Source organism: Melanerpes formicivorus, unplaced genomic scaffold, assembly GCF_026170545.1.
Source record: "Melanerpes formicivorus ecotype bairdi unplaced genomic scaffold, bMelFor1.0.p_v2 SCAF_18, whole genome shotgun sequence".
NCBI classification, from domain to species: Eukaryota; Metazoa; Chordata; class Aves; order Piciformes; family Picidae; genus Melanerpes; species Melanerpes formicivorus.
Genome location: NW_027142370.1, coordinates 10,772,479 through 10,797,069, shown reverse-complemented (window position 1 = coordinate 10,797,069; position 24,591 = coordinate 10,772,479). Strand labels below are relative to the sequence as shown.

The window sequence follows — 24,591 nt, the reverse complement described above, 5'->3', positions numbered from 1 at the left end:
ACAGGACCTAGAAGCACAGAATGGTTTGGGTTGGAAAGGATCTCCAAAGGTCGTCTAGCCCAACCCCCCTGCAGAATCAGCAAACACAGCAGCTCAGGACCCCTTGTGACATGCATTAGTCAGGATCAATCATAGAATGGCCTGGTTGGAGGGGACCTCCAAAGGTCATCTAGTCCAACACCCCTGCACTGAGCAGGGACATCTTCCACTACATCGCCTGGTCAAGCCTGGCCTTGAATATCTCCAGGGATGGGGCCTCAACTGCCTCCCTGGGCACCCAGTTACAGTGTTCCACCACCCTCATGGTGCAGAATTTGTTCCTAACATCCAATCTAAATCTGCTCTTCTCTCATTTCAAACCATTGCCCCTTGCCCTGTCACTGCAGGCCTTTAGAAGCAGTTGCTCTGCAGCCTTCTGGTAGCCCCCTTCAGGTACTGGAAGGCTGCTCTAAAGTCTCCCAGGAGCCTTCTCCAGGCCTGTCAGAGGATCTCAAGTGCTGACACTGGTGTTTGAGTCTACTTTAGGGTTGCAGGTTTTTTTTTCTCTACCAATTAGTGTAACTAATTGTGCAGTGCATGGAGATTGGCAGAGGCAGCCCAGAGAGGTGTGGGCTTGACTGCATGTGCATGAGGTCATCTGTTGCAGTGCTTATAACTTGGAAACTAGTAACTCCAGTTACAGGCTACATGCCCTACATTAAGAAAGCCCATTTTACTTTAGATTCCACCTTATAGCAAGGCAGCAGAAGAATTGGGGAACAAAGTCTCCATCTGAATGTGGTAAAATATCTCTGAAAAGCTGGAGAGAAGTACTTGGGAGTCATCTTCTCCCAGCTGCCACCTTTGGGATTAGTGCCTAACAAATTTATATCTGCCTTTCTTTCATTGATGTTCCAATTTAGGTAACTAAACGAAGCTGTGAGGTGCTAAATGAGGGGCCTGCTTGGCATCTAATTGCTGCCACAAGTCAGCAGCTCCTATTGAAGTTGGGAGTCTCCTCAGAGTTTGCAAATGTGGGCCGCACAGACACCCTGTGCCTCACAGACCACATTAGGTGGCATTTAACAAACACAAACGTAGCAAGGCCTGTAATTCCCCCAAGAAAGCTGACTTAATCCCCGTTGGGAACTGCTCTTGTGCTGCCTGCTGAAATGAACTGCATGGGTGGAGCAAATTATTTCTGCTAGGGAAATTTGGGAGCTTGTTGTGTGTGTTTGGCTAGAAGCAGTTATTGGGGCTATGTGCTAACAGGTATTTGAAAGAGGCTGTCAGGTGTCTCAGTTCCCACTGCCTGACTTTACATACTCACATGGCAAGTGGGTCCAAACTTCTAGCTCTTGCTTCCATTGCCAGATAACCTCAGGACAGTGCATGTAACTAATGGGGGCTGTAGGGAAGAAAGGAGGGAAAAGGAGGAGAGTTCTAAGAAGCTGTTCCATACCTCATGGTCCCCAAATGGATCCTTGCAGATTGTGCTCTCCTGCACCCTGTCTGGCAGAGAGACAGCCAGCTTTGTACTGCTCAGGGGAAGGGGAAATGGGACGGAAATTAAGTTACAAACAAGGCACTGTCTGTGCTGTGGCAAGATAAACCTAAACTTTGAGGCAGGACTCTCGGGTATCTGCAGCTCTCCACTGGCCCCTGATGCCAGATTTTGTCACTGTTTGGGGCAGAATATTACACAAGTGCTCCTTAGCTTTGATTTTGTGAGAAAGTAAGAGTGCCCATTCTAGCCTTGGAAGAGACCATCTGTAATTACATTCAGTGCATTTAATCCTGCCCCTACATTTGTTTATATATACACCTCACTCAGTCTTTTTTATGCACCTCTAATTACAAGGTTTCAGTGCTGGAGTTAGACATACAGCAAGACATCTAGGGACATGGGTTCTTAATTACTTCAAGGGTGATTTCTGTTTTTCTTCTCTTTCGTGTTCTCACTTGTGATCTGAAACAGATTTTGGTTGGCTGGAGCAGGCACCCTGCTGTCATCCCAGAATACCCCATCTGTCCTGTTGGAGGACATCTCAAGTATCCACAGTGGTAAAAAACAGCAGCACCCATCACCTCCTTTCCCTCAAAGCCAGCTAACTTCATTGGTGCATGCTCAAGGTGCCACCATTAGCTGCTCCCTCTAAGATAGCCACAAATGGTCGATAGGTACAGGTGCTGAGGAAGTACTAGCAGAAGCTAAGCCAGAAGTAAGATGTAGCACTGAACATCCCTTTCTGATTCCTGAGTCAGAGCTTGAAACTTCCGGCCTCTGAGAATGAGAAAGCGATTGTAAGGTGCTGAAGTGGAGACAGTGTTGGCTTAACTCTGATTAGGGTTTAAAACTTGCTGCTTCTGGTGCTGTATGCACCTGGGCATGTGCAGTCCCTCCAGCATTTGAGGAATTTGGATTCACAGAGTCATAGAATGGATTGGAAAGGACCTTAAAGATCATCTAGTTCCACCCTGTCTGCCCTGAGCAGGGTCACCTCCCACTAGACCAGGCTGCTCAAGGCCTCATCCAGCCTGGCCTGGAACACCACCAGGGAGGGGGCATCCACGGCCTCCCTGGGCAACCTCTTCCAGTGTCTCACCACCTGCACTGTAAAGAACTTCTTCCTAATCTCCAGTCTAAATCTGCCCTCCTCTAGCTTCAATCAATTTCCTCTTGTCCTGTCACTACAAGCCCTTGTCAGAAGTCCCTCCCCAGCTTTCCTGTGGGCCCCTTCAGCTACTGGAAGGCTGCTCTAAGGTGTTCCCAGAGGCTGAGCAGCTTCAACTCTCCCAGCTAGTCCTCATAAGGGAGGTGCTTCAGCCCTCTGATCATCTTGGCTGCTTGGCATTCACTTGTCATTTGGATGCAGGGGTACAATAGGCAATAACACCTCGGTGCCAGCTCTCCAGTGTTGCAGCTATTCATAGCTCACCCTCCTCATCTAACCTGCTGCAGGAAGAGGCTGCCGCGCTCCAGCCGTCTGCCGCCGCGCTCCGCGTGTGACAGCAGCGCATGGCTTTCATTTAGCTAAAATAACGCAGCTTGACTTGCCTCTCCTTTAATTTGACATCATACAGTGCTGTAAAGCCCAACCAAACAACAAACATCTTGAACCCACTTCACCCCTCATCTGACAGATGTATAAAATAGCTGGGGCTCTGTAGGGAGCTTTAAAATCAGGCAGGAAAAAACTCGCTAGGCTTGTGCCATGCTCTCCACTCAGTGCTGTGCTACAGCACCTCCCTAGGCTTCTCTAAGCATTGTAGTCTTCCTCCCCCCCCCTTTTTTTTTAAAGATCCTTCCTGTTGGCAGCTGTCCTGAGACATGATGTTCTTGCTTAGCATTTTGATGTGGGGAAACAGTCTGATAATTAGAGCTGGTTTCAAGCCCTAGGCTGGTTTGTGAGCAGTGGCTTGCTCTGGGGTGTTGTCAGCCGATAAATGGGGAGTGTGTGTGTGTGTGTGTGTGTGCAGAGCCCTGCTGCACCTTGTGCCTGAAGCACCACGTGAGAGGGACATCTACACTCCCTGGAGCTACCTGTGGGGCAGAGTGACTGCATCCTTTTTAACCACCTTTTGGGGAATGGTTAACTTGTGGAAGATCGTAGAATGGTTGAAGTTGGAAGGGACCTTAGAGATCATTTACTCCACCCCCTATCATGGGCAGCAAGACCTCTTAGCTGGACTTGGTTGCTTACAGCCCTATCCAACTTGGCCCTGAACACCTCCAGGAAGGAGGCATCCACAACCTCCCTGGGCAGCCTATTGCAGTGTCTCACCACCCACAGACTGAAAAACTTCTTCCTAAGATCCAGTCTAACTCTGCTCTCCCTCAGCTTCAAACCATTCCCCTTTGTCCTATTGCTAGGCACCTTTAAGAAAAGTCCCTCTGCAGCCGTCTTGTAGGCTCCCTTCAGGTACTGGAAGGCCACTATGAGGTTCCCCCAGAGTCTTCTTTTCTCTGAGCCAAACAGCCCCAGCTCCCTCAGCCTATGCTGACAGCAGAGGTGCTCCAGCCCTGGTCCCTTCTATAGGTAAACCCAGCACAAACCTGTCGTTGTGAGGCAGCTTTTCCTTGTCTAGTAAATACACTTCACTTTGCCCTGCACTCCGCAGCCCTCACCAAACTGCTTGCAGGAGTTCCAGGAGAGTGGTGAAGGAAAACACACTGATTGCAGCACTGCAGATGGGTGCTGTGGCTTTGGATTTGCTGTGCCATTTTGCTTTGCATTGTTCCACCAGCAGCTGGGACCAGAGCCTTACTGCACCCATCTCAGCAGGGAGGGCTCCTAACCCACTCTTGGCTTTCAGTGGGCAGTGTACAAGCATGTGTCCACACCCATCTAACTCCAAGTGGGAATTAAGACTGCTTGGTGCTGGGCCAGTGTGATCCTGAAATGGCACTTTCCTTATCAAACTGGGTCTGACACCATTCTGAGCTAACAGACAAAGCCTTAAGTCTAATCTAAGAAACATGAGTGCCAGTGGTACAGCTGGGTTTGAGAGGTCTAATTTAGGAGGACTACTAAGTTGCAGTGTCTTCATTTTAATGTGTGAAACAAGTAGGTTATTTCTTTGTGGACTCATGTTTCCAAGTGTGTCCAAGGGTAGTTCCATCACTCCTGTACTTCCCCATGAAGGACTACTGTTCATCTCCCTGTGTTAGGTGGGTACTGTGTGCTGCTGAGCTGGTGGTACTTCTCTTGCTATTGTTTAAAAACATTTGAGAGCTGAATGTTCAAAGACAATAAGGAGATAAGAGGCCTAAAACCAGAAGGCACCTGAAACAAACTCCTTCTCCATAGGATGTTTTGGTTGGAAAAGACTTCCAAGATCGTTGAGTTCAACCATTGACCTAACACCACTGTGGCTGTTAAACCATGGCCCAAAGTGCCATGTCCACAGGTTTCCTGAACACCTTCAGGAATGGTGACTCCACCACCTCCCTGGGCAGCCTGTTCCAATCCCTGACCACTCTTGCAGTTTTCCTAATCTCCAATCTAAACCTCCTCTGGCACAATTTCAGGCCATTTCCTCTAACACCTGATACTTGGGAGAAGAGAGCAACCACCACCTGGCTCTGACCTCCTTTCAGGGAGTTGCAGAGAGCAATGAGGTTTCCTCTCAGCCTCCTCCAGACTAAACAACCCCAGTTCCCTCAGCAGCTCCTCTGAGACTTGTTCTCTAGGTGTAAGAATTTGTGTTTGTCTGGCTTTGACTTTGAAGAAACAGGGAGGTTGTAGATGCCTCCTCCTTGGGGGCTGTTCGAGGCCAGTTCAAGGCCAAGTCTAGCTGAGAGGTGTCCCTGCCCACAGCGGGGAGGTGGAGTGGATGATCTCTGAGGTCCCTTCCAACCTGAGCCATTCTGTGATTCTTTGGCAATAAAAAGTCAAGAAGTTCCTTGTAAGGGTGCTCCTGAATGTCTGGCTTTGGCTCTGAGGCACTGAGCTGTGAGCAGGCCTTTCACACATCTCGTAGCAATCAGCACACTGGGTGCCTTGCTATGGTACAGTGCTTTCATACTAAGAGGTTTTCTTGCCTTTTCACTAAAGTGAATCTGTGGTGTAGCTGAAATAGGTTGTGCCATTCAGGGATGAGCTAGAGCCTCTTTGGGAAGGAAAATCTCTTTGAGGTGTCCTTTGTGGAGCAGAAGGTATTGAAAGTGTTTCTGACTGAAAGAAATAGGGAGGGGACAGGATTTCATACTTCAGCAGAGGGTTGTTGTTATCTTCTGTTGTATTTAATATTGTGCTGAAGAGCTCTCACTCCTGTCTGGACCATTCATAAACAGGTTGCTCTAGAACCATTTGTACATGACTAAATTTCTGTGGGGTTTTTTCAAGCTGGAATCATGCACCATCTTTTAAAATGCCCTTGGAAACAAGTGTGTTTTAATGGGGGCAGAATCTTCTTCAGGAGCTTACAAAAGTATTGTGCAGCTGTAGATACATCACTGCTGACACAGAGAGGTGTTAGCTTAAGGGGGAGTGAGACAGCTATGTTTGAGGACCAACTTAGAGTGAGCAGAGTGGGTGTCCTGGTTTAAGACAATTACATCTTCACCTACTTCATCTGTGTGGCAATGATAGCCAGGAATACACAAGACTATCTGAAGGCATTGAGTAGTCAGTACCAGCAAAAATGTGTCACTGCTTATGTGTGACTCTGCAGAGAGAGTAAAAGGAGCTGGAGCCCTTAAGGTTCTTGACTTGCTTGTGGCAATCTCTGCAAAGAAAGGGTTGATGTAGGAGTCACAAGGCAGGCAGAGGTCCTCTCTCTGGTTTCACCTCAATGGCAGGGGAATCCTGAAGCTGCAGCGGGGAAGTTTGTACTGCTGTCTGTCTTCCTCTCCTATGAGGACAGGCTGTGGGAGCTGGGGTTGTTCAGCCTGGAGAAGAGAAGGCTCTAGAGAGACCTTAGAGCAGGCTTCCAGTGCCTGAAGTGAGCTACAAGCAGGCTGCAGAGGGACTGTTTCCAAAGGCCTGCAGTGATAGGACAAGGGGCACTGGTTTGGAATGGGAGAAGAGCAGATTGAGATTGAATGTTAGGAACAAATTCTGCACCATGGAGACTGCCCAGGGAGGTAGTTGAGGCCCCATCCCTGGAGATATTTAAGGTCAGGTTCAACAAGGCTCTGAGCAACCTGATGTAGTGGAGGATGTCCCTGCTGACTGCAGGGGTGTTGGACTAGATGACCTTTGGAGGTCCCCTCCAACCAGGCCATTCTATGACTGATCCTGACTAATGCATGTCACAAGGGGCGCTGAGCTGCTGTGTTTGCTGATTCTGTCTAAAACTGGAGCACTACCTGTGTGCGGGTATTTGCATCTCATAAATAAACTGTGAAGAGTCTTCCTGTAAAACCATCAGTATTTTACAACTGCAGTGAGCTCACTTGAGTGTGGTGTGCTGAATTTCATGGCTGTTGGGGAGATCAATCACCTTTCTTCAGGGAGAAAAGACAGCCTTTACTTCTCTGACCCAGAGTGCACAGCCCACACTGCACTTTGGTTCACCATGTACCTGGAGAACATTTGACTCCTGAAGTGAATTTTTGCTGCAGGAAATCTTCTCTGACTTCATTCTATGTACATTCTGAAGCCAGATTGCATGGTCATTATGCAACAATGAAAAATTCAGCAACTGCTCTATATTTAAACACTTGTGTATTAAATTCCTTGCACAGCACCAGGACCAGGCTGGGCTTGAATGTGGGGGGAAAAAAAAGGTGAAATGTGAGAGAAGGAAGCTGAAATGTTCCAGTAGCTCTGTCCATTTTGTAAGGTCTTCTAGAATTTTATATTCCTTGAGGTAGGGGTTCTGTTTGTGTTCACCTTGTACTGAATTTGCCTTGTGACGGGGTCTGAAGCTGCTTGGGGTTTGGATTGGAAGGGTTAACACACAGAAAAGAGAAAGCTTTAATTTTTATATCCATTTCTATTGTTCTCACCCCTGTGGCTTTCAGTGATTCCATTTGCAGTGCTGTTTGATCTACAGTGTCCTTTTCTTTCCAGAACACCACCAAGCAAGTATATTTAGCAGTTGAGTTGAGAGTATGTCAGCCTCCTGTCCACAGAGCTGGTTCCGTAGACTAAATTTGGGACCTCTGCAATAGAGGCACATGTTCAACCACACAAGCATTTATAGCATTAAAGCATCTTGCAGAAGCACAGTTAGGACCTTCTTGTGAAGCAAGCACTGGTTCATGCCCACACATGCTCCAGTGTGGTGAGAAGAGGTCCCTTGGGTGTACTGTAGCTCCTTTGGCCAGCAGTGCTCCTGCCTTTTCATAGCTGAGCACTGGAGCAAACTGGAGCTTCTGAGAAATACACTCAGTGAGTGGTCTTCAGATGAGCTTCTCATACTACAAGGATGTTCTTGAGAACTTTGCTGCTTTGTCCCTCCAGGGTGTGCAGCTCCAGGGCTCCTTTTGCTGTAAGATCTGCCACTATTGCCCATCATGGCTTGCGTGGATTCCAGACCACTTCAAGGCAGTCCCAGCTGGTTGCCATTGCCTTAGTTGTCAGCTAGGTGCATGAACCACCTGACTGCTCCTAGCTATGGCCACTGTGAGGGACAGTGACCAAGCCTGTGGCCTTTTAGAGGAGCTATAATGCAGATTTGTAGGACCACGTTGTGAGCTTGCTTGTGGAGAAACACTGAAGTCTTGTAACATCTGGAGCCCCGTAAGCATCTGGCACAAAGGAAAACGCGGTAATGGGCGATGAGTCACCCTTGTACCTCTCTCCATGCATATGGCTGTACCCCAAATGGAGAGCTGGAGGCTTGAGGACTCAGATTTTGGATGGCTTTATTTTCAGATCCTTACCTTCCCTGATAAATCCAGCACCAGTGACGAGGGGGTTGTTTCTTTGCACCCACATGAGGTGAGAAAAGCGTCCCTGTCTGTAGGCAGTAGTGTCCTGGCCTGACACCATGCTTTGTGTGGGCGAAGGTGTCACAGCTGGGTTTGGAAGCTGGAGCAGAGCAGAATTACCCAGCTTCAACCACACAGTTCATGCATGGAGATTGTTACCTCCTTGCTCCCAGACCAGGCTGCTTTGCTTTTTGGTTTTGATTTGTTGTTTGGGCTTTTTTTGCTTATTTTCTAGGTGGAATTTAAGGTGTGAGCTGCAAAACAGAAACCAGCTCTGGCTGTGATCACCTCTGTGAGTGCCTTTCCCTCCTCCAGTGTCACAGTCAGCCGAGGAGAAGCGAAAGCTGTCAGGTCCCAGCAGAAAATGAGAGAAATTAGTGCTGGCAGAGTCTGTACGTGACAGCTTCTCTGCTGTGGAGTTGGAGTCCCTTGTTCCTGCTGGTGTGATCTGTTACCATAACATGCCTGAGATGTTTTCTTGCATTCTTAGAGGGTTTGTGTGTTGGGGTGTTTTTTCACTCACATGAAAGACGTGGGGATATTTACTCCAGAAGCATAGCAATAGTGCTGGGCTGGGCTTCTTACCTTCACAATCTATGCCATGGATTATGCTGCTGTGTTGTGATACACAAATAAGCCACATACACACATCAACATTGCTCTAAGGATCTACATGAAGCTTATGCTTTCAAAATCTGTAATGGCTTCCTAACTGCTGAGTAACTAAATGAAAGCAAACTCCCTTGAAGGAAACCCAAAAGGTGAAGTTAAAGCAGGTTCTTTAGCAAGTGTTTTTGTTACCTCCAGTACAATTGCTAGTTCTGAGAATGCCTTAAAGCATAGTTATTGTTTTACTATTAAAATTCTGATCACAGGATCACAGGATGTTAGGGGTTGGATGGGACCTCAGGAGATCATTGAGTTCAGTTGAATTACTTTTCTTAGCTTCAGCCCTGTGCTCTTCACAGCTGTTCTGTAAGCCCTGTGCTCTGCAGCCCTGTGCCCTTCACAGCTCTTGTGTAAAGCCCTGTGCTCTGCAGCCCTGTGCTCTTCACAGCTCTTGTGTAAAGCCCTGTGTTCTTCAGCCCTGTGCTCTTCACAGCTCTTGTGTAAAGCCCTGTGTTCTTCAGCCCTGTGCTCTTCACAGCTCTTGTGTAAAGCCCTGTGCTCTGCAGCCCTGTGCTCTTCACAGCTTGTGTGTAAAGCCCTGTACTCTGCAGCCCTGTGCTCTTCACAGCTCGTGTGTAAAGCCCTGTGCTCTGCAGCCCTGTGCTCTTCACAGCTCTTGTGTAAAGCCCTGTGTTCTTCAGCCCTGTGCTCTTCACAGCTCGTGTGTAAAGCCCTGTGCTCTGCAGCCCTGTGCTCTTCACAGCTCATGTGTAAAGCCCTGTGTTCTTCAGCCCTGTGCTCATCACAGCACGTTACACTAGTGTAAAGTCCTGTTTTACCTGGGTGGCAGCTGACCTACAAGAATTCGTGGTTTACCAAGACACTCTGGAGTTGGGTTATGTTTCTGTGAACTCTGCAGCTGATGGTCGGCAGTGCACTAAATCCTTCTCTCTCCATGTGGTCAGCAGACTTCCTTCAGGTAGCCAAGCAGCAGAGTCATCCAGAGTGTAGTTGGGTTTCACAAACACTTTCCAGGATTGATATCAAGTAGCTCCCAGATCAACAGTTCTGTTTGTTCCTTATCAGACTTTTAATTACTCCAAGTGCATTGATCATTCCATGTCAATGTATTAACTCTCAGTTTACTCCTTGGATGCTGTTCTTGGCCTCTTCCCTGCCACATGCCCCTTTTCTCTTCAGTCCCTTTCTTGTCAGCTGTCTAAATAGAGTTGTATCCAGGTTGTGCTGGGTGACACAGATGGCTGTGTGTGTTTAGAGGACATTTCAAGACCAAAAAGATGTTTGTTAATTTAGGCCCTGAAGCAAGTTTGGGTTTATAAATTTAACACACACACACACACACACACCAGTTAATTATTTAGAGGAGACAGACACAAATAAAAATCCACCTGATGACTATTTTCTGTCTAACTACCAGCAGTCCCTATTTCCAGTCCCACTGCAGGGGCACTCTGTGATCTGCTGGGGCTCTTTCTGTGAATATTCACCCCAGTCTTTGTTGCTGTGGTTTAAATAAAAGCATTTAGGTGGTTAAGTTTGCAATCTGGTGCTTAAAAACAAACCCCAGGCCTAACCAGCAGCAACAACAAAAGCTTGTCCTCAGTTTTCTCTCGCCAGTCACGCTCTCCCCAGTATTTCTTTTTCCCTGAGTGGCTTTGAAGAAAGAAAGAAAGAAAGAACAATTTAATAGGAATATTCTTTGATTTCCTGCCTAAGACACTACTCATTTATGGGCAGCCAGAAGTAGATGTGTGAGTGTGTAGTCACTGTGCTGTACTTTTATTTTGCCTTGGTGTGTTTCCCCCCCGCCATTTCTCAGGCTGTTTTCACGTGGCACTAATCCTTCCGATGGCACACGTGTGGTTTGTCGTTTGGTGCCCAGCAAAGTCTCTTCAGCTGATGCTGAATTTTGCTCCTCAACTGACCATTTGACCAGAAGTGTTACATTTCCTGCAAAATTTATCTCCTTCTTGCAGCATGGAGCAGATCTGGAGAAGATCTCACACTTGGGATCCGCTTTGCTTTTTACTGCTGCTGCGTGGGGGATCTTGGCATGCTCTAGGTCATGGCTTTGTTCAGTCTGTAGCAGGCTGGCAGAAAGGAAGGTATTAAAGGAGCTGCTCACATCAGGGCTTCTGCAGCCATTTCTATCCTACTGCTAGACTGGATGGATTCCTGTTCAGTAACTCTGCACTAAAACCAGGAGAGATTTTGGGGTTGAACTGCTGAGACACACACACTGTCCCTTGCTTTGCCAGACCTTGCGTTGAGTAACTGAAGCAACCATTGCCTGCACTATTGTGTAGCCAGCTTCTTTCTCAAAGACAGACAAAGTTTGGAAATCAGATTGCTGTAGAAATGCCACTTTGTGTATCCTCTTTTTACTGACAGATTTAATGGTGTTGGTACAGGAGAGAAGGGGAGAGCAGCAAAGGAGTAACAGTGAAAGCAAGACCCACTATGGCTGGAAGCATTTTCTCTTGTGTCTTTGTTAATACAGGTTGTCCTGGCTGTACAGTGGGAGGAGGAGTGTCTCCTCCTTAGTTGGGGGGACTGTAGGTCAATAAATGAGAGGAGAAGGGGCATCAGGACCTCCTTGTTAGATTATATTGATAAATCATGGCTGGAAGCAGCTCTGGGCTGTGCTGGGCTGCTGGGCTGCCTGAGGATACTCTGGGTCAGCAGATGAAAGAAGAAGGGGCATCAGGACCTCCCTGTTAGAATATATTGGTAAACCCTGTCTGGAAGCAGCTCTGGGCTGTGCAGGCTGCAGGGATGCCCCTGCCTTGTGTAGCAGGAGTGTGTCCTATCCCATCAGGCTAAGGGGGGAGATGGGAGCTGGGGCCTGCAGCCCTGTGCCCTCACACAGGTCCCTCTTTGCCTGCAGAAATCACTGGGGTGGATTGAAGTCCCATTTTTTTCTTCCTTACCCAGCCATGGATCCTGTGTGCAGCCCTTCCTGGATTCCTCAGATCCCCCTCTAGGTTAAGATGGGACTCACCAGGCTGAGCAAGCTGCTGTGGAATATCAGTGTGAGCCGACTGCCTGGATGTGCCAAGCAGCCTTACTGCGTTTCAAGTGACCTTTGGGTCTGAAACCTTGCCAAAGGGAGGGGAAAGGAAGCCACCATTGAATGGAGTTCTGCAGAGAGATCCTGCAGACAGATGGTGTTTGCATAGAGGATGTGCTGCTGGGGTGCAACTTTACTACAAGGCTCTTGGTTTGGACTCTTTCAGGCGGGCTAAACTCCGGCTATATTTGGAACAGCTCAAGCAGCTCGTGCCTCTTGGGCCAGACAGCACCAGGCACACCACTCTAAGTCTGTTGAAAAGAGCCAAGATGCACATCAAGGTAAAAACATCCCTGTTTCTCTTTCTTTTTAAGGCAGAATCTTCCAGAATGTGTGTCCAGAGAGAGGAAAGGAATTCTCACACAAAATCCAGATAGCCAATCTTCTGTGTATGTTGACCTTTATTAGTTGCAAGGATTTCAGTCACAGTGTCAAGGTTTTGTGGTTTGCAATTTACCCTGAAGTCTCAGATACATAAATGGTGATTTTTGTGATTTCTGCTTAGTTACTAATGGTTTACATGGGACTTAAATATACACACACATTTTATATATGTATATATAAGCACCAATGCTGTTCTTGGATTAATATATGTACATAAGGACTGAGCAGAGTAGCATTGTACTGATTCACAGACTGCATCAGCTTGCAAGGAACCCTCAAAGGTCATCTTGTCCAACCCCCCCTGCAGTCAACAGGGACACCTCCAACTAGATCAGGCTGCATCAAGTCAGATCCAGGAACAGAGCCTCACCACCTCCCTGGGAAACCTGTTCCAGTGTTTCCCCACCCTTATAGTAAAGAACTTCTTCCTCATGTCCAACCTAAACCCACCCTGCTCTAGTTTCAAACCATTGCCCCTCTTCCTATCACTACAAACCCCAGAATTCTAAACATTCCCTCCCCAGCCTTCCTGTAGGTCCCCTTCAGGTACTGAAATGCAGCTGTAAGGTCTCCCTTATAATCTGCCTTGATTTCAAAGTCAAAAACCACATCCATTCCTGATTCCCTAATGGAATCAAAGGGGTTGCAGCTATCAGCAAGCCTATCCCCTTGATGAGCGGCCCCTGAAGCACTGACCCCAAACAAAGTGCCACCTCCTGTTAGTTGCTGCTCCCTGTGTGTGTTTCAAGGGTGGAACAAGTAGAAAACACAAACCAGCCCACCTGTGGTCCTGCAGCAGTGCAGCTTGTGCCTTTGCACAAGGTTGATGAAAGGACTTGAACATGTCTGCCATGAAGAGAGATTGAGAGACATGGGGCTATTTAGTCTGGAGAAGAGAAGGCTGAGAGGGGACCTGATCAATGTCTATAAATACCTGAGGGGTGGGTGTCAAGATGAAGGTGCCAGGCTCTTTTCAGTGGTGCCCAGTGATAGGACAAGGAACATTGGGTACAAGTTGGAACACAGGAGGTTCCACCTCAACATGAGAAACTTCTTTATGGTGAGGGTGCTGGAGCCCTGGAGCAGGCTGCCCAGAAAGGTTGTGGAGTCTCCTTCTCTGGAGACATTCAAAACCTATCTGGATGTGTTCCTGTGTGACCTGCCCCAGGTGATCCTGCTCTGTTGGACTCAGTGATCTCCAGGGGTCCCTTCCAACCCCTAACATCCTGTGGTGTGCACAGGTGATTCCAAGGGAATGACTCCCTCAGGCCTCCTCTCTCCAAAGAGACTTTCACTGCCATTTCACTGCTGTATTTTCAGGGTTAGACACAGAAATCAGACAAGCAGATATTCCAATGTGCAAGATAAAGAGCAGGTTTCTGCTGCTGTGTCCAGGACTGTAATTACTCCTCTGGCATTTTTTCAGTGTTGTAAGGAAACAGGTCAAGAAAGGTGTCAGGAGAGGCTGTATATTGCCAGTAATCTTGGAATGTTTTGGAGAGCAGCCTGCTGTTGTACAGCTCTAAGATTCACTGTGCTGGCAGAAATGGCTGTAATTCACAGCAATTAAAGAGCAGTTTAAGCAAATCCATTCTCTGGACAAGTTTAACAAACTACTTTCACAGGGTCATGGAATCACAGAACATTGGGGGTTGGTCCAAGCCCCTGCCAGAGCAGGGTCACCTAGGGTAGGTCACAGGAACACATTGAGATGGGTCTTGAAAGTCACCAGTGAAGGAGACTCTGCACAACCTCTCTGGGCAGCCTGCTCCAGTGCTCTGCCACCCTCAAAGTTAAGAAGTTCCTTTTCATATCTTGATGGAACTCCCCATGTTCAAGTTTATGCTCATTATCTCTTGTCCTGTCACTGGGGACCACTGAGAAGAGTCTGGCCCCATCTTCCTGGCACCCAGCTCCCACGTATTTGTAAGGATCCTCAGCTATTCTAAGCACCTTTACTCCATCTGGGCAACCCCCAAGTTAACCACTGGCGATTTGGGCTTCTCATGTCTAGTTCAGGCTAAGTGTTAAAGCACTGGGTGGGGGTTTGGAGTTGGGCTGCCCCCATGGCATGGCCTTAATGCATCCAAATGGCAAACCTGGTTTTACAAGTGGCAAGTGTGAGAGATCAGCTGTGGGGCTCCCATTTCAGCTGCTGATAAAAAAACAGCAAGGGACAGATACTTTCCATGTCCATCATGCATGGTTCACATCTTGGGAGAACTGAAACTGAAGATTAACTTCTTAAAATCTTAACCTACCCTAGCTGGGTTGTCACTTAATTACTGCCCTTCATCAGGTCAGCCAGAGCACGCCAGTGCCTGTCTGCCGCACCCAACACTGTCAATACCTCTGAACTTTCAACTTTGCCATTCAACCAAGCCAGGCTGGATGGTGCCTTGAACAACCTGGCCCAGTAGGAGGTGTCCCTTGCCCATTGCCTGGGGTTAGAACTAGATGATCTTGAGGGTCCCTTCCAATCCAGACTGTTCTGTGATTCCAAGAGTCTACACACTGAAACTTGCACTAAAGGATTGGACGTTTTTGAGTCTCCTGGAGATGAATCACTGAGTTCATTCCTAAAATAGTTGTTAAGAGTTTGGGACTGCAGCCAGGAAAAGAGAGGAAAAGGAAATCTGATCAATTGGGCACATTTTGGTCTCTTGTGCACATGGATGTGCCAAACCCTTTGCTTGTTATAACACTGGGTATCCACCTATGACGTGCATCTACGTGGTGTGCTGCCCGGACATGAAGCTGCAGAAGCTCAGTTTCCTTCAGCTGGGAGACTGCTCTGTTCATAGTGCCCATTACTGTATCAAAGATAAAAGCTTCTGCTCTCAGGCTTGCATTGAACAGCAAAATCCCTCAAATGATTTGGCTTCTGGTTTGATGTGCACTGCCCCAGGGTGCTCTCCTCTGAAAACCCAGCCTAGGGTCTCTCAGATGGCAGGGGGAAGGGTCAGCAGCTGTGCTCACTCCCTGCACGTCTCCTGACTCTCGGTGGTGTAAACAGGGAAATCTGGCCTTGCTTATCAGAGCTTTTACTGCTGCAGTCTGTAATTTACTGCATCTCTTAGGGGTTTGTAAGTCATAGAATTGTTTTGTTTGGAAAAGCTCTTTAAGATCATCCAGTTCAACCATGCTCTAACTCTACCAGGTCTGTTTCTAACCATGTCCCTCAGCACCACATCTCTGCCTCTTTGAAACACCTCCAGGAATGGGGATTCAACCACCTCCCTGGGCAGCCTGTGCCAGTCTTTGAGAACCCTTTCAGTGAAGAACTTTCTTCTAATGTCCAACCTAAACCTAGTGCAATTTGAGGCCATTACCTCTTGTCCTATTACTTGGTATTAGGGAGAAGAGAGCAACCTCCACCTGGTTCCAGCCTCCTTTCAGGGAGTTGTAAAGAGCCAGGAGGTCTCCCTTCAGCCTTCTTTTCTCCATATTAAACAAACAGAGCTCCATCAGCTGCTCCTAAGCAGACCTATTCTCCAGACCCTTCACCAGCTTCACTGCCCTTCACTGAACACTCTCCTTCTTCTTGTAGTGAGGGGTCCAAAACTGAACCTAGTGCTTAGGGTCTGTCCTGACTAGTGCTGGGCACAGGGGGTCAATCACTGCCCTGGTCCTGCTAGTTACACTTTTGCTGACCCAGACCAGGATGCTGTTGGCCTTCTTGGCTACCTGAGCATAGCCTGGCTCATAATATATAAAATAATGTAAGACATAAAACAATGTCAGGTGTTTGGATTTGTGTGTCCTTCCTGCCTTTGATGCCATCATACTTCTAACACTTTCTTCCCTAATGATCAAGTCAGTATTTGCAAGCTCCACTGATAGCTTTGGCCTTGTCTGCTCAAACTGTGCTGGCCTGATCTCCAGAGGTCCCTTCTAACCCCTACTGTTCTATGATTCTATGACCTCTGCAACTGAAAGAGATGGTAAAGACAGTCAAGGTTTGTTTGTAAGCCAACAAGCAACAAATTCAATTTTTGTTCTGTGTCAATTAAAGTATTTTAAGTGCTTTACAATGACAAGGCAGTGGAACATGGCTGCCCAGGGAGGTGGTGGAGTCCCCATCCCTGGAGGTGTTCAAGAAACCTGTGGCCATGGCACTTTGGACATGGTTCAGTGGCCATGGTGGTGTTGGGTTGATGGTCAGACTCAGGTCTTTTCCAACAGAAACACTTCTGTGGTTCTAGGCCAAGTCCCTAAGTTACATGTTTTAAGGTGAGGAGGACCTGCCTGCTTACTGTCTGTCTGTCTCCTTTAAGAAATTGGAAGAGCAGGACCGGAAAGCTCTGAACATTAAAGAACAATTGCAGCGGGAGCACCGCTACCTCAAGCGCCGGCTGGAGCAGCTCTCCGTGCAGGGCATGGAGCGGATCCGCACCGACAGCATGGGATCAACAATATCCACTGACTCTGAGCAAGGTAACTGCACCAGCCCTGCCCACAGCAGCTGCTCCAGCAGGGCAGCAACAAAACACTTGGGATCTGGGGCTAAAAGCATGCTTTTGGCAAAATTTAAGGCTGACAGATCCGGGATTGTTTAGTCTGGAAAAGAGAAGGCCTGAAAGGGGATCTTAATGAATGCTGATCAGCACCTGAAGGGTGGGAGTCAAGAAGAAGGGGCCAGGCTCTTTTCATTGGTGTCCTGTGATACAAGGGGCAACAGATAAAAACTGGAATGCTGGAAGTTCCACCTCAACATCAGGAAAAGCTTTGCTGTGAGGGTGCTGGAGCTCTGGAGCAGGCTGCCCAGAGAGGTTGTGGAGTCTCCTCTGGAGACTTTCAAGACCCATCTGGATGTGTTCCTGTGTGACCTGCCCTTGGTGACCCTGCTGTGGCAGGGGGCTGGAGTCGATGCTCTTTAGAGGTCCCTTCTCACCCTCACCATTCTGTGATTCTGTGAGAATTGCTCCATTTTGTGATTTGCAGGACAAAAACCCCACCTGCCTCTTTGGCACATGGTTGGGAAAAGGTTCTTTTGTCTAAAATCACCTTTGGAAGCCATTGATGCTGCAGGTGGTTTTAAAGCTATGTACACTGCCTGTGGTTTTGCTTCTTCTTTTTAAGCAATCACCATTTCATGTCCTGCATTTTTAGTGTAATTCCTGGTAAGGCAGTGACCAAAAAAAAAGTCTTGCTGGTGTTAATTTGTGAGACAAAATAAACTCTGCAGCACTGCTTGTGAAACTGTCACATACTTGTTAAAAATCCATTCTCAAGCAAGGCAGAGCTCCTCAGGCTGCCTCTCACTGTGCCTTATCTTCCCATCTAAAGTCCCCCCGTGCCTGAATACTGGCACAGGCTGCCTCTGTCGGGGCCTGGGGAAGCTGAGCTGGTGGTCAGCAGTTTCTGGGGGACAGATGGCGACACCGTGGTGGCCACCAGCCGACACCCCGTATGGGCTGGAACTACCAGGAGCAGTCCTGCAGCCTCAGAGGGCTGGAGGACTTTTACAATCAGTGTCTGTGAGCAGGTTGGAACAGTTCTGGGCCAGCATTTGGTATTGATGTCATGCAGTATATTTATGTGGATGAGGACAGAAGGGATTTGAATTCTCAGGTGGACAAGATGATCCTTTCCTCAGGAGCTACTGTGCCAGTTCTTGGGTTTTAATTACATAAAATGAGGATAGGCTGAGGGAGCTGGGCTTGTGCAGCCTAGAGAAGAGAAGATTCCAGGGGGACCTTAGAGCTGTCTTCCAATACTTGAAGAGATCCTACAGGAAGGCTGCAGAGGGACTTTTCATAAGGGTGTCTAGAGACTGGACAAAGGGGAATGGTTTGAAGCTGAGGGAGATGAGGTTTAGACTGGATCCTAGAAAGAAGTTCTTCATTACAAAAGAGGTGAGGCTCTGGAATAGGCTGTCCAGGGAGACTGTGGCTGCCTCTTCCCAGGGGTTGTTGAAGGCCAGGTTGGATGAGGCCTTGAGCAGCCAAGTCTGGTTGACAGGTGTCCCTGCCATGGCAGGGAATTTGGGAGTAGATGATCCCTGAGATCCCTTCCTACCTAATCCCTGAGGTCCCTTACAACCTGAGCCATTCTGTGATTGAAAATGAGCTAGGATTCGGGTGAAGAGCGCTTGAGAGTGGGCCACCACTCCTGCTGCCACTGCTGCCTTTCTGAAAACATACCTTTTTGTCTTTCCTGTAGAAGTAGACATTGAAGGGATGGAGTTCACCCCAGGGGAAATGGACAGTGTTGGGAGTGCCAGCGACGCTGAAGACCACTACAGTTTGCAAAGCGGCTCGAGCGACGGAGGGTACACACATTCCCGCAGACTGAACGCCAGGCTCTCCTAGTGCCTGAGGTACCCACCCAGCTCAGGACCATCTGACTGAAGCACTTAAATATGAATATTCCAGAGGTGTCAACTGCCACTCTTCCGGGAAACCCCAACCACAGTCCTCTGACCTGGAGGTTTCTTACCCACGGTTCCCTGCACTGTAACCACGATATTAGATCTTGTAAATCCTGGGTTTGCTGCAGAGAACTGTGGTTAGGTACAGTTGTGACTTAAAAGCTAGCTTGATGTAGCCATACTGCAAATTTAAAGAGGAAAAAAAAAACCCACAAAAATAATAATAAATGATGTCATTCCATTCAAGAAGTATTAAATTCAACCTGTTGGAAGCAAGGTGTAAGGGGAGTTTGACAGTTCTTTTGATTTTTGCAGAATCCATTTTCAGCCATGGAAGGATAAATGGAATCTACAGTGTGTTAGTGATTCAGAGATACAAAAAACAAACAAACCCCCAAACTACTTTTTTTTCTGGTATTTTTTTTTTGGTTTGTTTTTTTCCATGAAAAAAAAAACCAACAAATCAAACCAGCCCAAACTTGTAGAACGCTGTTGGAGAGGGCTCCACAGAGTAAATCCCTTCGGCGGTTTGTTGTTTGGGTGAAGCAAGGCAGATCAGTCTTCAAATCTCAGCTGATCTTTAGCAAAGGTCATATTTACAAGTCACTGCTGTACTTCAACACGGGGGAAAAGCCAGCTCTAGTAATGACTTCATGTGGGATGATCTCAACTGTCTTTTGCTTTCTTGTATCCAGTATCCAACCAGCAGCAAATCATCTTCTCCATGTTAACGGGAGCAGCAGCGCCGCGAGTTTAACCTGTTACTGTGGAACTGATGGCATCTGGAGCATATCAGTGGCTTTTTCTGTTTGGCTTTTGGGTCGTTCCTTTCATTTCTTTGGCTGAAGAACACAGAACTCCAGTGCTCCACTTGGTGATAGTTAATCTTTTCCTTGCCAGGAAACCCAAATCTCTGTTTGCTTGTATTTCTGGGTTTGTTTTCTTTGTTTTTCCTGATTTCTTTCCTTCTATTTACACACGTCAGTACGTTTTTATGCAGGGCATGGCTTACAATTACAGTATTCAGCTAGGAGAGACTTAATTGTGTTTTCTTTTTTGCACACTATAGTTGCATTTTCTATTGTTTAAAAAAGAAAAAAGTGCAAAACAAAAAAAAAAAAGAGGAAAAAAAGGAGGAAAAAAGAGGAGAGAAAAAGAGGGGAAAAAGAGGAAAAAAGAGGAGAAAAAAGAGGAAAAAGGAGGAGAAAAAAAGAGGAAAAAGGGGAGAAAAAAGAGGAAAAAGGAAGAGAAAAAAGAGGAAAAAGGAAGATAAAAAAGAGGAGAAAAAGAGGAAAAAAGAGAAAAAAGAGGAAAAAGGAAGAGAGAAAAGAAAAAGGAAGAGAAAAAAAGAGGAAAAAAGATAAAAAAGAGGAAAAAGGAAGAGAAAAAGGAAAAAAAAGAGAAAAAAGAGGAAAAAAGGAAAAAAGAGGAAAAAAGAGGAAAAAAGGAAAAAAAGAGGAAAAAGAGAAAAAAGATAAAAAAGAAAAAAGAGGAAAAAAAGGAAAAAAGGAAAAAAAAGAGGGAAAAAAAGGAGAAAAAAAAGAGGAAAAAAAAGAGGAAAAAAGAGGAAAAAAAGATAAAAAAAAAGATAAATGTAAGCTGTAAAACAGCAAAGTTTATTTAGTCCTCATCAAGCTGTTCAGAACATATTTACCCAAACTGTAGCAATACTCTGAAGATGTATTTTAATACAACTTCTGCTTAGTTGAGGTCATTAGAGCTTGGCTTGCCGGGTAAGAAAACCAATTGGACCAGTTCTTTGCATTCTCTGTTTAAAGAAGGTCTTTTAAAACAAAACAAAACAAACAACTAAAAAAGGATAAATAAAAAAAAATCTAAAATAAAAAAAAGGGAAAAAAAGAAAATGGAAAAAAAAAAAGAAAAAATGAAAAAGGCAAAAAAAAAAGCAAAGAAAAAAAACACAAAGCTCTAAACACTTTTAGGGAAGTGATTTTAGCAAGTGTAGTCTATATTTCCTGTAAGAGATTTTGTATTATATTTTCCTAAATGTTCTCATTTACTTGTATAGGGAGGGGAATGGTACAGACCCAGACCAGAGTCTCAGGGACTCTTCACCTTTGTCATATTGTGCCTTGGTGACCATTTATGTATGCCTCTCCTTTCCATTGTTTAAAGGACAACTAAGCTTTGTTTCTAGACCCCCCCCCCCCTCTTTTGGAATGGTCAGTTGTCCACTTCCTTAGGGATGAAGCAGAGAGGTGCATCTGTACCTTCACCCTCTCACAGCTGAGTCAGCGTGGCTTTAAGTCACAGCATACGATTAGGTTTTGGTGCGAGGGTGAATCGTCTCTGTGCAAGCCCTCTCCTGGATTCTTCAGCACCCAAATCTCTATTTTGTTAGCTTATCAAGTCAGGGTCTCTGTGAGACCAGCGCTCAGTGGCTAGGGAAACACAATCGTGCTGTGTAAGGCTATGGGACGTCCAAGTGCGGTGCCATTTTTAGCACTGGGATACAAGACCTCATGACAGACTGACCATGACGATCAAAAACAAAGGTTCAGTTGTTCTTTCAACATCTGACATTCGTGTCCTCCCTTTGGCTCTTACAACACAGAGTAGAAACATGAATCCATTTTGTGGCAGCTTACAGATCCTTGTTTGCACTCTCGCTTTTACTGCTTGGAATTTGCCAACAAGGAGAACGTAGACATTTAATTTACATAACCTAGTGGACGGCCACCCCTGCTTTGGCTCTGGGGACAGGCCCAAGGTTATAAACTCTGGCAGCTGAATAAGAAAACATCGAATTAACCTTTCTTTCTTTCTTTCTTTTTTTCTTCCTGTTTTGATTTTTTTTTTGGTTGTTTCTGTTTGTTTCTGTGATGCAGGTTTTGGTATTCCGTTCTGTACACCTTGCATTTACTAAACTCCTCATTGTCGGGGAAAGCACACAGCAATATACTCCTTGTGTGTAGCTGACAAGCAGCAGAAATTACTCGCTCCTTTGGTGCATATATGTAACTAATTTCCAAATCATGGAAAACAAGGAAAAAAGCAAAACAACAACACACACACACCAAAAAAAAATGAAGAGTTTACTTTAACACATGACTGTTAACAAAGGGGGGTGGGGTGGGGGGAGAAAACCAACCCAACCCAACAGACACAAACCCAGGCTTCGTATCTGGCTGTTCATTTATTCTCTAATGAACACGTTGGTGAATTGTCAGAGGTGTTTCCTTTCATGACAAGCAGCTCTTGCACAGAACCTCCTAATGAAAAGAGATTTGAAAAACAAACAAACACACACACACAGGAAGTAAAAAACCAAACCAAACCAAACCCAGATTTGAAGTTGAGCATTCTTGTACCTTAGGTCGACCTGAAATTTTCCTTTGAAAGATGAATGTGCTAACTTAATGAGTTCTTCCACGCTGGGTATCCATGGCTTTGTAGATCTTATATTTTCAATAAAAATTACTCGAATAATCTTGAGTGGAAATCAAAAGGGCTTTATTTGGTGTTGCTTCTTCACTTCTTACAGCTGATACGGTTCTTGTTATGCTGATAAAGGGCCCGGGGGGGGAGTCTCGATGGTCTTAAACAAAAGTGGTTCTGTGATTCTATGGCCTCCCAACAACTGCAGCCCGCTTGAAGGTGGGATTTAGACACAGCCCCTCTTGCACAGCTGGGCCAGGAGCGGCCCAGTTGAAGGCAGCACAACTGTTCCAAGCCTCACTTTGGCAGCTGGGTTGGGTGAGGCTGGAGACAGGTGGGGGTCTCTTTGCTTCTCCCTAGTAAGCAGGATGAGAGGAAATGGCTCAGTGCTCTATTTTTGTTCATTTTTAAAAGCTGGATACTGGTGAGTGTGCCTCATGTGTGTGCTCCAAGGGTGTGTGTTCCATGGGTGTGCTCCGTGGGTGTGCTGCGTGGTGCATCCGTCTGCAGCCATCATGACCAGGTGGCTGCAGAGAGCATCCTGCCTGCTGCGAGATGCAATCCTGCCAGTGCCTGCCAGCTGTGCCAGCTTTGTCATGCCCATGCTTTTAGCAGCTGAGGAGATGCTGCTGCTCTCAGGCTATTTTTTCTGCAATTACCATAGAGGAAAAGAAGGAGTAGGGACAAAATGACAGGGCTGCCAGGTCCCTTCCTCTGTGGAAAAGGCTCCGCAGAGATGAAGTCATCGAGAAGTTCTTTTTATGGAGCTGTAGAAGTCTGGCCTGTTTCCTGGTGGGAGAAGAGAGGAAGGACTTTCCCTTGCAGCAGGCAGGTGCTGGGAGGGCACAGGCCCCTGCACTGCTCCTGGGTGAGCTCTTCCTGCAGCTCATGAGTACACTGTCACCACCTGGGAGAGGCAGAAACAAACAGCCTAAAGCTGCCAGCAGTTGCTGCAGATTCTGCGCCGCATTTGTGATCCTCTCTACATCCATCCTCTCTGCACCCAACAGGTACCTCTGGGCCCACCAGCTGATTTATTTAGCTTCTGAAAAGGGCAGGGTTTGGCCAGCAGAAACTCTCCACTACTACTCCAGGCTACCCAGGGCCTGGTTCCTGCATTGTCCTGTGCAAAAGCAAACTCAGCTCAGAGTGAGTTCTACCAGATTAAAGCCAAAATAAAAAGGCTTCCAAAAATGCATGAGAACAGGGTTTTATCTGGTGTTTATAGATGAGTTTCTAGCCTAAATTCTTGGTGTAAGAACTGCAGTGGAAAATCAACCCTTCAAACCAAATACAGCTTGCATCTAACTTACAGAATTAAGGCTCTTTCTGCCCTCAAATGGTCAGAATTCTGCCCTGTGCACAGCTGGGTGTGGGTTCAGCTGTACCACACAGAGCCTAAAGGGATTCTGTGTTCAGAAAGAAGTTAACTCTGTTGATCTACAGCAAAAGGACTGTGAGAAATGGCAGCCTTCTGAGCACCTGGGTGTGCACTCTGCATGACCCTTTCCAGAGGATGAATTGCAATGCCAGCAGAAGTGGGAAACAGGAAGAGGTGAAGCTGCGTGTGCCTGAGCTCCGCCTGCAGCCCTGCTCCCGTTCCAAGCCCCGGGGTGTGTTTAGCTGCAGGATGTTCCTCTGCTTTTCTTGGACAAGTGATTATTTCACCATGTTACCAACTTTCTAACAGACTGGTAATTAGCAGTGACATTTTTCATCCTTGCAAATGAGCCCTTTGGAAAAGAAACACATTTTGGAAAGGAACCACATCATCATTTAATCGAGTCACATTAATGTCATGCACTTCATTTTCTGATGGTGTTGATAAGAGAACGTCTGCAAAATAGTTTTTACTTTCAGAAACCTCTTCATTTTTTCTTAACTAGTAGAGGCCATTGGTTGTGTGTGGTCAGAGCCCACCAGTGTTGATATATAATCCACTAACTTCCACTTTCCAGAATGGAAGGAGAATTGAGTCCTGGAGCAGGGTGTCCAGCATGGTTGTGGAGTCTCCTTCTCTGGAGAGATTCCAAACCAACCTGGACATTGAGAACCTGCTGTGGATGACGCTGCTGGAGCAGGGCAGTTGGACTGCATAATCTCCAAAGGTCTCTTCCAACCCCCACCAGCTGGGATTCAGGGATTCCATGAATCTCTTTAGATGCTCTTTACAGATTCTGTGATTCAAGGACTCTCTGAATCTTTTTAGATGCTCTAGAAGGGGGAGCTGCACTTCCGACAAATACTGGTGTAGCAAAAACACCAGAAGCTAATTTCACCAGCAATGAAAGGAGCCTAAAGTTCCTTTAGGGACTGAGTAAATGCACTGTTCTTCATTGGTAGCTGAAAAAAAACCCAAACCAAAATAAAACT

General features: G+C 46.7%; 1 protein-coding gene across 2 annotated transcripts in view; it reads left to right on the top strand.

Moving 5' to 3' along the window:
- Window positions 1-22,275, top strand: part of MXD4 (MAX dimerization protein 4) — a 42,973-nt gene extending 20,698 nt beyond the window's left edge. For both annotated transcript variants that reach the window (XM_068149595.1, XM_068149594.1), the window contains exons 4-6: window positions 12,229-12,343; window positions 16,724-16,883; window positions 18,612-22,275. In XM_068149595.1, the coding sequence (XP_068005696.1) occupies window positions 12,229-12,343; window positions 16,724-16,883; window positions 18,612-18,760 (424 nt within the window). In that variant the 3' untranslated portion in view covers window positions 18,761-22,275. The remainder of the gene's footprint in view (window positions 1-12,228; window positions 12,344-16,723; window positions 16,884-18,611) is intronic.
- Window positions 22,276-24,591: the final 2,316 nt, after the last annotated feature.